This window comes from Dipteris shenzhenensis, chromosome 10 (genome assembly GCF_047967505.1).
Source record: "Dipteris shenzhenensis isolate YYH24624 ecotype China chromosome 10, Dip_SZ_1.0, whole genome shotgun sequence".
In the NCBI taxonomy this organism is placed as follows: domain Eukaryota; kingdom Viridiplantae; phylum Streptophyta; class Polypodiopsida; order Gleicheniales; family Dipteridaceae; genus Dipteris; species Dipteris shenzhenensis.
Window position 1 is genome coordinate 2466551 of NC_141605.1, and position 13519 is coordinate 2480069.

The following is a 13519-nucleotide window of genomic DNA, read 5'->3' on the forward strand; positions in this document are numbered from 1 at the left end:
TTCCAAAGAAGTAGAAGCACTAATCTGATAAAGTGAGGAAAAAGTAAACTTATTTATACTAACGAGAGAATTTCTAAACCAAGAAGCAATTACTCCATATTCCATTGTGAACTCAATAACTATTCTACATAGATACAACTACAAACCGTGAATGCCTTAAGAATACTATGGAGTATGCACATTAGGATGTAATAATTCAATACGACCGTGATCATGGTTAACTTTACTGAAAGTATCTCTGAAATAATTCCTATTGCCTGTAAAAGATTTGATTGATATATTCTTATGCGCCTTGATTCTCAGCCCCACCCCTATAAACTTTACTCAATAATACTTGCTGCATTAAAAGATCTTTGATTTCTATACTCTTACATCCCTTGATTATTAGTGCTACACATGAGACACAGAAGAGTAAGTTGTCACATTAATGCCTGACCTATATAGACCCTCGTTAAGGAAAGCTGCTCGATAGACATTTGCACACGAGGATCTTAGTACTTTTGGGACATGGTCAGAGTGGACATATGCCACATTCACAAGAGGATGGCTTCCCCTCTATTTTAAGGGGCATACATCACCCATTGGACATGCCCCTGAAAAGGGGCGGGGGGGCTTATCTTGGTTTTCATCTCATAATAAGCATTGCTTCCATCTGCACCAAGGCATGCCAAAATAAAACCCTCTTGCTCTTTTTAGAAGTTTTGATCTGAGTCTTGACAAACATTTCAGAATGCTGTCTTTTCAAATACAGAAGGCTTCTGAGTTTTTCTGAACACTTTCCCAGAGCCAGTTGAATATATAAAACTTTACCAAAGATTACATTACATCCCAGGAAATTTCCTTTGGGTTCCTCTTGGACTTTTCTGTCCATAATCTAATAGCAAACGTATCCTCATTCCATATATCCAGGATTGAGGCTAAAAAACAGGATGGATCCAGGTTCAGCTGCTCCTTTTCAGATCCTTTTCATAGTACATACAATACACAATCCCCATAAGACAATTGCAGGGATGCAAAAGAGCTGTCAATATTGATTGCTTCTCAAAAAAGGCTCCATAATGGAGACATATCTTTGCAGTCGAAGTGCTTATTCCTGGATTCATCACTGATGAATGAAAAAGAATGTTTTGCTTGCTTCAAAAATGCTGTAGTCACCACCACACATATCAGATGTCTGAAAACATTGATTGCGAAAGTTCCATAATGTCCCCTCATGTAAGCAAACATAGGGACAATGACAATGTACTGCTACTGCAGATCTACAATGGTAAATGTTTGCCATTCTGCAGATATGTAGACACAAGAATGCAAGAATGAAGGTCATATGCCCAGTTCCTCTCCTGCATTCCACTGCTACCACATTATTTTCATGATAGCCTGTGCCTTGTCACCAAATCAAGGTTTCCTTCAAAACAAAGACCTTCCTGTGTGACACCATAATGTACAGTTTCAGCCCCATTAGAGCTCCTGCATGATTACACTGACCGCTTTCCATGCTTCTGCCTCCAGTTCACTGCCTCCAGTTCACTAGACGTTGGAGGAATTCCAAGACCTGCAAGATCACGGCACAGGAATTAAGCATCAAGTGAGGATCCAAAATTTCAACAGCTGACGCAAAACATTGTGAGATCTGTTCCTGGCCTTTGCAGATTGCACTGGCATACAGGAACCCTCCTTTTCATACTCTTTTGAAGACAGATTACACATCGATTAGAGAAACAGTTCTCTTAGAAAGAGAGATGCACTGTGATTCACTACCAGACACACACATAACCTAATCATAATCTCAGGGTCTCTTTGGAAACTTACGGAGATACCAGTGTAGCATCCATTTTATTAGAACAAGTATTCTGAACCTTATGACCAAGAAAGCAAAAACAATACATGTGATGTGCCATCAAGAAAGTCATTACAAAAAATTGCACTGTATACCTCAGATGGATCACGTAGTGAGCTTAAAGCATCAGTTTCTTTTGCTGCATTGGAGACCAGAATCCCAAGCCCATGATGTTTTTCGTTCAGCACCTTCATGAAAAAACCGACACTCAATAATTCAAAACATCCTGTTCTGGCATAAATCGAGCAAGAAATCCATTTAAAATATTCAGACAATAATGGGACAAATTGAAATGAAAAGAAGGTACCCCAGACAGAACAAACATACTTTAAACGCATCTTCATCTGTGCGATCATCTCCAATGTAGATGGGGAAAACATCAGCACGGCCTCCTAAGCCTGACATCACAAATGTGTAATAACTTTCACTGAGTGGTCTTTCACGTTGCAACCTTCACGAGAACGTTGATGTGGAATATTTCCTAATCTTACCAAGAGAATTCAGCAAGAAGTCTAATGCTTTGCCTTTGTCCCAAGCAATTGAAGGACGGATTTCCAAAACCTGAAAACCAAATTCAAAGGAATAACTACAGCAAGGCCAATGTTTCATACTTGAAGAGAACCTCACAAGGCGACAACAAAATCAGGCACATTTTTCTGCCGGAAAAGCTTCCTTTGTTTTCTGTGCAATTCATACTCAGTATCCTGACTGTATCTTCTAGCAGATTTGTATGAAGGAGAGCAGAATTACCTTCCGACCTTGTGTCAACCACAAGTTGGGAAAGTCATGCAATACATCCTGCACCTCCTCTGCCAGCACAGCCCAATCCTTGAAAAGAGCAAATCAGCACCGTCATTAAATTTCTAGGAGAGACTTAAGAATGTGGAATTGCCCTCTTGTCCTGTTCTCTGTTAGCAACACCACTATGCCAAACGACCACTAAATTGGATAAAAAATAAACAGTACATTGTCAATAAAGCTGACCTAAAACAGGCTATGCAACATACAACCAAATCAAAGATTTATAATACAAGCAAAGATTGCCAACATCTTGGTAGAAATGTTATCGATATACTGAGTGACAAAGCAATTTGTCCAGCATTATGAGTACTTACGGAGCTGTCAGTTTTTGTATAAGCTTTCGTTCTTTATCTCACATGACTGCCTGGACGTTCAAGGGGTATGTTGAATTCATGCTTGAACTTCAAATGCTATTATCAAATGATCTCTTTTTGCGCCACGTTATCCCCCCCATGGCCACTAATGGGTGGCTCATTTAGGACTCGATGCATGTATCATGGATCTACTTGGAGGCCGTGACTATACGAGGGGATACGGATGCTAGAGCTTCTTGCAATTAGCGCAAAAAGTGCACAATGCAGAGAGAACGTGGAGAAAGGATTCCAACCAAGTGAAGCTGCGTCCTTGATGCACACCATGTTTTTGGCTATGAGACTTGAATAGTTCACAAAAGACCTCCACCTTTTAGATATAACGGTAAGACAAGCACCAAGGCCGGCCAAATTAAGTAACTACATCAAGGGTGAAACTATTCTAACATAACAATGCAACCATGTCAAAACAAGGACATTTGTAGGGAAAAGGTTTGAACTTTACTGTACGTGAAACACATCATCCACAATCTTGGTACATCCCAAGTCAACCCTTTATTTCAGATAGATCATATTTTGCTTGTTTTGTCTTGAAATGGGGACTAGATAGGTCGTATAAAGTCATAAATATTATATTATATGCACCTATGATACCTTTTTATGATATGAAAAGTACAGTTGTGACTTCTTCATATTACATAAAGACAAATTCGGGAGCTGTCGGCTTAGACCCGATAACGTGCCTGGCTTGATTACCGCAATAGGAGCCTAATATGACTTTCTAATTGAGCACCAGCAATGCCAAATGAATCTAAATGTTCTCTTCGACAACTTGTATTCCATACCAATATTGACAACTTGTATTCCATACCAATATTAACAAGCATGTGGCTAAGGGCATGCACTATTGGCAAGATCGGAAGTGACTAGTGCACTGTCATTGGGATTGTTCATTGGTTCATTTTGCCTAGTTAGGATCACAAGATTGATATGTTGCTTCATGCAAGATTCCTTGTACATCTCATGGGGTGTGGTAGCATGGCTACTGCAAGGTGGGGTAGAAAGGTCAAAAGTTAGCCAAAGAATGACAACATCCCAAAAAGATAAAATGGAGGCAAAGAAGGATTAAGGCTATATTGCTAGACCAATGGATGAAAGCATTTTCACATCTGAAGAGCAATTCCTCAAGAAAAGGTTGGGCAAATTGATGAACTTGGGATGGAGGACCTATAGGCTAGGGTTCATACGAATGAGCATGTGTGTGCGTGTGTGTATGTGTGTGTGCGTGTGTGTGTGTGTAGGTATTTGTGTGAGTATGACTATAAGTGTGAGAGTTTAGTGTGATTGAGTGGTGTTATTGAATAACTAGCAGAGAGAATAAAGGGTGGCAGAGTTCTTTAAAATCTCACCTATGAGGTCGAGATCCTTTGTAACCTTTGCGTACTTAAAGGATCTCACTCTGTGGAATAAAGTGAGTAGTGATTTGTGTGTCGATATGTTCTCTACTCCTTGTATGGCTCTCCCTTACTACACCCTGTAGCCTTCAATAGGTATCAGAGCCCCTTTCCGTTGCTGCACAGTCTGTTCCATGAAGAGCTTCTGCCGCCTGTGCATCCTGCATTGAGGTCCTGTAGTTTCTCCACTTTAGTGCTCCACCTACTCCAAGTCATATTTTGCACAGTCTGCCCTCTAGTGTTCAATCACAACTCATTTTCTTTATCAGCCATCAATATGGTCATACAATCTGCTACCACCACAGATTTATCCTCCCAGCTGGTTGTCGCTTCAAATATCTACAGTGTGGAAAAGTATTTCACATTTATGGCAGAATGTATTTCTGAATGAGCAGAAGAGCTGTGATGCCAGGGCCCAGAATGCAGTCATGTCAAGTTCAGAGGTCTCTGTGAGTTCTCTGCTGGCTACAAAGTAAATGATACGATAGCGAGCTGTACTCTCCTTCAATATTTCTACTTGTGAGTTGTTTCTCCTGCTTGAAGCTTGATCAAAGTAAGGTGCTGTTTCCTAAGTCTATAAATAGTATCAGAGCATCATTGACAGGCTACATACAGTCTACTGCCCTGTGTACTTCTCCAAAGCTACTCTCTTGGCTGAGGACAAATACTCTATTCATATTCTAACTGTGAGTTCTAATCTCCTGGCTGCTGCATGTAGCATTCCTACTACTCATGGTTGAAATGAGCCCTTTGTATGTTGAGCACTGCAGCCAATGAAAAGTCCAGTCCATTCTTTTAAGAATTGACATCATTTTGACTCAGCGTATCCTGTTCATCAAGTACGGTTCAAGTGGCCGTTCCTTCCTGACAAAACATGTGTGCCTCAGGATCTATGGAGCGCTCTAAGGTGGATGGAACCTATCTGGAAACATGATGAAGAGAGTGCTCATGACATGTATCTCAAGTCAATTAGGTTCCAAGATAGATTAGCTTGGACTCATAAAGAGAATCTTGAGATAGTGCAAAGTGCTTGATTGATATTACTTCAAATGAACCTCCCTTTTATAGGTGAGGGTACTTACATCCATTTGCTTGCTCACATGTGGGATATCTCCTCCATGCCATGTGGCAGCTTTCCCTTTACTCATACCTTTGCTCTACAAGTGCTCATGGCACCATATCTCAACACCTCCCCTTGGTGCCATGATCCTTTGGCTACTGCAAGGTGGTCAGATGTGAGTTACAAATCCATCACCTCCCCTTAGTGCTTGCATTGCTACTTAAGGTGGTCAAGTGTGGTTTTTACATGTCAATACCTCCCCTGGGTGCTTTCATAGCTACTCTCAGGTGGTCAGGTTTGATTACAAAAAATATAGGCAAGGTTGGCAAGGTTTTTGCTTTTCAATACATTCCATTGATGTCACCTTTTGGCTCATGGCTTGATGATGACTCCACGTAGTTGACTTGTTGATTCTTCAATCTGCAATCTTCTTCCTTGTGTCCGAGCTTCTTGCAATGGCGACACTTGGGTTTGTTCTTCAATCTGCAGTCACTTTGATAGTGACCCATCCTTCCGCAATGGTAGCATTTCACTGATGTTTTACTGAATAGTGCTTGTTCTTCATTAAAGCTATTGAGTGTTGATGTTGATGTCGATGTCGATGCCTTCAACTCTCTTTCTTTTTCGAGAAGAGAGGATACACATTCTTCAAACTTTGGATCTGGCAAATTCTTCAAAGTGGTTGTCAATGCACTATACTCTGCAGGCATGCTTTTAAGGAGAATTGCAAGTGCATCTTTCTCTCCTACTTTTGCATTTATGCCCTCTAGTTGAGTCATAATGCTTTTGATTTTGTTGACAAATTGTGCCATGGATTCATTGAAGCCCATGTGCATACCATAAAATTCAATCTTAAGATGGATTTCTTAGTTTTTGGCTTTTGCACCAAACACTGTGTTCAACTCATCCCATGCATCCTTGGCATGATCCTTAGAGTCTATATGATGAATTATGTTAGGACCCAAGTGCAATCCAATGAGTGATAGTGCTGCTTCATCTTTTTCCTTCCAAGCATCATTTTGTGCAGTGGGTATGTCTTCTTTTACAATCTTCCAAAGTTTTTGGTGCATCAAAAGATATCTCATTTGTGTAGACCATGTGTGAAATCCATCCCCGGTGAATTTCTCAACAGTTGGAGTGCGGATTGCCATTGCAAAGGTCTTACCAGTTGATGATATTTTCAAATCTGGCAGTGTCTAATTGCATACATAAAATCCGAGTTGACAGGTGCGTAGAGCTCAAAAAATTGGTTATTTTTCCTTTTTGGAGCGTGTACAAATTCTTCCTGAATTGCAAGTTATGGCTTGTTGAAACTTTTGTGAAGAAGAGGGGGGCCTTGATGATGTGGCAGAGGGATTCACATGCAGAATTGAAACTGTGCTTACAAAGGGACTGTGCTTGGGTGGCACTGTAGTGACCAATTACCCCAGTTTAGTTAACCACAGTTACTTAGATTGTACCAGGGTTCAACTGACCTGAATTGTTAACTTAACCACAGTTAAAATTACCACCTTATCTTGCCATGTGGCATTTTGTGGTGAAACTTTGAAGAAAGAAAAACTTTGCAGGCGTGACGACGAATTTAGACGACGGAGTTTCGTCGAGGCTGGCTGCTAGGTAGATACGTCAAGCTGCGATGCATGAGGGAGCCTGAGGAAGCAGCGTCGATGGAGCCTTGGGTGTTCTCATTGCGCAGAGGTCGTGGAGGGGGCGCTCATTGGTCATCGGTAGTCATCCCGTGAGCCCATGATGCAGGAGAGGCTTCAGCTGTGTAGCTTTAGGTAGAGTGTTGAGCCGGGTCGATGGAGGCCGTCCATGGTCGTTGGAGTTAGCTGAGGCTCAGGGAGCTACAGCCCGTGGAGGAGCGGGAGGTCGGCCTTCGTTGGCTTCACATTTGTGGTGGCAGCTAGGCCGCTGCTGGTTCTAAAGGTTTTGAAGGCGCTGTTGTAGGAGCTTGGTTGCAGGAGGGCCGGCTATAGAGAAGACTAGAGTCTCTTAGAGAAGAAGAGCCGGTAGGTCCTTGGAGATCTGCCTTCTGTCAGGAAGCCACTTGTGTAGAAAGCTGATGGAGACTAGGAAGCCGAGTGGTCTCTCGGTGCTGGATCTCTTGTGGGCAACCACTGATGCTAGAGGCTTAGGAGGAAGAACACTACAAATAACTCACAAGAGCCAACCGAGCTACGATTTCAAACAAATAAACAAAGGCTGTGTTCTTGTCCAGGAACTTGAAAATACTCGAGCTGCTGCAAATAGAGATCTTCTTTGATGTCACCATACAAAGACAACCGTTGGAGATCGTAGGAGATGGAGTCAGCTGTTTGGCTGCTTACAAGCTTTGGGGCTGCTCCACAAGCTCTTGCTTTCTTTCTAATATACTGTCACCGAAAACACACTCAAACAAAATGGACCTAAACCTCTTTCTAAGGAGAAGACAAATCTCTCAACGGAAATCTCTCAAGACTTTGAAGAACCTAAAACTAATCTAGACATAGCTAAACCTGCTCTGATACCATGACAAAACATGTGTGCCTCAGGATCTATGGAGCGCTCTAAGGTGGATGGAACCTATCTGGAAACATGATGAAGAGAGTGCTCATGACATGTATCTCAAGTCAATTAGGTTCCAAGATAGATTAGCTTGGACTCATAAAGAGAATATTGAGATAGTGCAAAGTGCTTGATTGATATTACTTTAAATGAACCTCCCTTTTATAGGTGAGGGTACTTACATCCATTTGCTTGCTCACATGTGGGATATCTCCTCCATGCCATGTGGTAGCTTTCCCTTTACTCATACCTTTGCTCTACAAGTGCTCATGGCACCATATCTCAACACTTCCATGGTAAGTGGTTGTGATGACCCTGTGGTGGAAGGTTGAAGACTACCAGTCAATGTTTTGGATTAAAAGAAAAAAACATATGATTCATGAAGGTATAGCATTAGGTCATTGGATTTTGAAGAAATATGTTGCTTCTCCTACAAGGTTTCATTGTTTTGTTGGGTAAGATATTTTCAAAGGATTATTTTGTACAAGGGCAACACAATGACCTTGATTAATCAAGTGTTAAGGCCCCCTTATCATTTAGAACCATGCCTTCATCATGTGAGTCCTCTGGCAATTTAAAGATTGGAAAAACAAAGACCAAGAGGACTACGCTGACCAAACCCCATTATTATTATTACGCCAAGGCAATGGGTTTTCCTGAATTTTTAAGCACGTATGCATTTGTATGGGGATGGCGCCTTCTGAAGAAATCTTTTTGTAAGGGATCAAATGTGGTATTGAGAACACACTCTCATTGCCACTTCAATTAAGGCAGATACATTTGATGGAAAATGCATTTCATACATGGCACACCAAGGTAAGGTTCATCCTTATGAAGAAGGGACTCTGGAACATTGCAAATGGGAATGAAAAGAAGCCTTCAACTACTAGGGATTCTAAAGCCACATCGATTGCTAAGGATGTGAAAGCTCTCTTACCATTATTGCTTTAGGGTTAAGTGATGAGTTCATCCATACATTGATGGAAAGGATGCATCCTTTCTTTTGATGCAATTTTTTTAGCTTAATTTAAAAAGGAGGGATCCTCTTGTTGCAGCCCACCTTAAGCGGATGAAAAGTTTAGCTACCCAACTTTCATGGGTTAAAATGTACATGGATAAGGATGTTTACATAGCAGTACTATTGAAAAGTCTACCTCAAGAGGACTATGGCAACATTGTCACAACTTTGACAAATCTTGCAACACCTAAACTAGTTGATATAATTGGGCCATTTTTAGAAGAAGAGAAGAAAATCAAGCTGTGACAAGGTTATTCTTATGATGAAGCCTATCTTACCAAGAGAGATTTCAAGGGATCTACATCGAATCCCTTTCCAAGAACAAAAACAATATGAATTTTATTCTCCCCGCTAATTATTGAATCTCACCTACTCAATCACACCAAACTCAGATACACATAGTCATACCCACAAACATACCTAGACACAAATCTAGACACAAACATTCTCATGCTCATTTATATGACCCTAGGGCCTCTAGGTACCCCATCCCAAGTTCTTCAATTTTCCCAACATCCCTCCCTCAAATTGATGACCTCAACCCTAGCAGTAGTACATGGGAAGACTCATGATTTGTTCACATTCAGTTGATAACATACAAGGCCCCGCCGACCTAGAACTCGGTCTAGTTGCTTTGGCAGTAGACTCCTTTAGGCTCACCATGCCTAACATGACCTCACTTTGAATTTGGTCGATTAATATACAACATAGGGGATGCCATCATACTTGGGATGAGTCCTTAGCCTAAAAGGCCCAATCATGTTCAACCCAGTTGGCCACATCAATGGCCTTAGCAGCATTTTTTTCTTCTTCATCTCAAGGTTTGCAAAAAGTCCTCTTTGTGTAGCAACCCTTCTCGAAGTGGCCTGGTTTCCTATAAAAATGAAAATCCTTTGTAATCTTTGCCTACTTAAAGGCTCTCCCTCTGGAATAAAGTGAGTAGTGATTTGTGTGTCGATATGTTCTCTACTCCTGGTATGGCTCTCCTTACTACATCTTGTAGCCTTCAAAAAAGAAAGTAATGATATTGTAAGAACAATATTCTCTCCCCCAAACAAAACTATTATAAGAAACAAGTTACAAGCTATAGTTGATAGACTATACAATGATTTTTTTATAGACTAATCAATATACCACTACATGGCCTTTAGCAACTATAGTCTATAAAAGGCCATGTAGTGGGACATTGATTAGAAATTGAAGATTTGGGAGCTAGATTAAGGATTGATCTAAGGCCTTGCAGTCAAATTTTGGTTCCTAGAGAGGGCCAATATTAGTCTCTACAATTGCCTTGGATTAACCAAACTAACAATAATTTAATCCAAGGTTTGCAATAATCTAAAATTGGGTATGGATGGAACGGGCATAATAGTTGCTGATATACTCTAACCTGGGACTAGGTATAATCCATGGTTGAGACCTCAGATAGTGTGAATGGGCATGAGAAATCGCAATCAATATTGCTGTTCAAAGCAAGGTCCTTGGTAATCTTAAATTGATGCTAAGCTTAGCTCATAATCACAATCAAGAGGACACTCATCCGTACAAGATCTCCCAAGGAGAGCATGATAGATTTAAGTAGATCAAGGCTCATTATGAGAAGTATTCAGCAATCTTACATTGTCTTCAATTTACATAAGAAATTTGAAATTGAAATTGGAGTTTGATATGTATGATCCACACTGTGCAATTATCCCTTGCAACTAAAATTTTCCCCCAAAATAATCAGCATTCGTTATTGATATCAATCAGGTACATGCTAGGATTGAGTAACAATGAGGATCATGTGCAATCTAAATTAAGATTCATGGTGGATCTGTGAATTCAAGATTATGAGGGAGACCCTTTCTTTTCATGTTCTTGATACGGACTGGTTTGATGTTCTATTTGGCAAGGAGTGGTTCTACTATAGGAATCCAGCAGTGGGTTACATCCGACATACTATTACTCTTTGCTTCATGGATGATAAACCGATTTGATGGCCGACATTAATGGTCTTGGGGCCAAGTTTTATAATCCTTGATTATGTAATAAAGACAAGTTTCAAGATGTCTCACATGCCTCTTCTTTGTCTGTATTTTGCAATACATGGAAGTAAACAATATGCTAAGTGAGGCCAGATTATATTGTTCACATATGCTTCATTACACCTGATTTTTCAAAATGTTTAATGTCTTCCGAGAAGGTGTTTAAGCCACAAATGTATTTTCATAAAAGAAGCATAATAATAATTTGAAATTCTCGAACAGCCATCAATATCCTTCTTGTTTGGCTCATTCCATGGATTGGGAATGTAGTCTAATGGATCCTAGACTTACAAGCAAGGTTATGGATTTCATGGCGGGTGAAATACCCATTGCTAGGGCATAGCACAGAATAGACCGTTATATCATGCTGTAATTTCAGATTCGAAACTTCTTGCGGATTTTGTGAGTTAGCCATCAGTGGATGAGTCTACACTTCTCCAAGAACTGTCAATTGAATCTCAGAAATTTTCCATTTGAATTTGCCACATCAACTTCTCTAAGATCTGTTAACTGAATTCTCAGATGTTCTCCCATTTGAGTTTCCTTATTACTAACCTCCTTAGTGAAGTGTTCATAAGATAGAGCTTCTTCGTAGAGCTCAGCTTGTATTTAAGCAACCATATAGGCTGAGTTTAAATGAAGAAGATGAAATTGCTAGACAATTATTGGAATATGTTCGGATGGGACATTAAAAAAGAGATTGTGTGTGGGTGTGTGTGAATCCAGGAACACTCCCAAGCTCATCCTCTTAGAAACACGACACCTAGTGAAGTTTCAATCTCATGAAAGTCATGCATAAGCTTAAACTCCATCACGTGAGCTACTATGACATCCCCACCGTTGTAAAAGGGAAAAATGCAGAGAATATGTAAGCAAGTTCAAATGCGATTTGGAAGCAAAGGCAATGTACTTCTAATTAGATGCCTAAACACAAGAATTAGAGGAGATTTTAATGCCACTAGCATTCTTTACCTGGGATAAAATGCAATAACAATTAAATCAGAATCTGGCAGATTTATACAAGCTAGCACAACTCACTCTCGGGCCAAAATTACTGTCCAAAATAGTGAGAAGGGGACAAAAGTTGGTACAACAGAAAACAAGATGTGCACGCCAAAGAGTGTCTCGAAGTGGCCCAACATTATAACCCCCTTCTCCCATTTTTACAAAAAGAACAGATGTGTGAAGCAATGAGAATGAGAACATGATGCTAATCAGTATGGTCAATCGTTATACAACAGCATGAAGGCAATGTATGCCAAGTTCAATGACATTGACAGAAAATGCAAGAGCCAAAAGGGCAAGGGGGACCAATCTCAGTAGTAGACTGAACTTGCAAGGGCACTTACCTCACAGGTGTGGGAAGTAGGAAAAAGAGAGGTGGGAACAGCTGAATTTGCATGTAGACAATGCCAGAACAGCGCCAAAGGTGGAGGAATTTCAATCACAATTGACCATGGAGGTAGTGTAGCTACTGCAAATTGATTTCCAGCACTTCTCCTTGCTAATTTACTAGTTTTAAACCCCCCCTCCCCCTCTCTTCTCTATATCATTTTTTAGGATTTACCCCTCTAATTAATGTTCTCTCCCTTCTCTGTACCCCCCTCCCCTTCTCTCTATATGTTTATTCCCCCTCTTATTTATGGAACATAACCCCACTTTCAAATCAACACTCTAAGGTTATTTTTTACTTCTTTAGCCCATTTTAATTATCTTTATTTTTTCTCTTTAGCTTACCTTTATTCAGATTTTTTCTTTTCAAGCACTTGTAACCCCCTTGTTTAAATTCCTTTCTACCTATTTACCCATACAACTACACTCCCATCTTCATTAGTTCAAATTGTTAGATATCAATGCTCCACTCTCATCGTGTAACTACGCGGGAACCAGCTAACTCTACTTGTAAGCCCCTCATATGAGGAGAAGGCATTTGAGTAGCTCAGTTATCCGGTAGGTCCTGGTTTGGACACCAGATGGGGGCCATGTGTGACTTGATGGCTGGACAGCTTCAGATAGAGTTGGCACATCGCCAACTAGGCTACATGCAAGTGCGGGAAGGCATCCCTTGACTGACCGCACTGAGGGTAGACGGAGCATTTCTCGGGGCAGTCCACTCTCGGGTTATCGTATGGTCGGTGGCCTCCGATCCCCAGTCGACCGTTTTGGGCGGACTAGGTCTGTCACCCAATTGAGCCTAACTGACTGGTGGCTATATAAGAGCAAGCCCGTGAAGCCCATTTCATCACTGGCTACAACAACCCTGATTCCTTAGCATCCAGCCTCCGTCTTCTATTGTTTCTAGCACGCCATCGAAGCTTCTTTCACAGGAGCACACGGTTGGGAGGCAGCGCCATCTATTGTATCAGTTCTACAGTAATCAAATTTTTGATTCTTCATACTATCTTGTTTTCTCTCTTGCGTACGAGATCCTGTTATCTGTTGAGCGCAGACATTGTATTATTTT

At 40.8% G+C, this 13519-nt stretch overlaps 1 protein-coding gene across 1 annotated transcript; it reads right to left on the bottom strand.

Moving 5' to 3' along the window:
- Positions 1 to 851: 851 nt before the first annotated feature.
- Positions 852 to 4563, bottom strand: LOC147897259 (putative trehalose-phosphate phosphatase C). The gene is made up of 6 exons (XM_087380837.1): positions 4483 to 4563; positions 2588 to 2665; positions 2329 to 2398; positions 2165 to 2235; positions 1933 to 2025; positions 852 to 1552 (listed from the first exon to the last, which is right to left on the bottom strand). Exons 1-6 carry the CDS (start codon positions 4561 to 4563, stop codon positions 1511 to 1513), a joined length of 435 nt encoding a protein of 144 aa, XP_087236963.1. The 3' UTR covers positions 852 to 1510.
- Positions 4564 to 13519: the final 8956 nt, after the last annotated feature.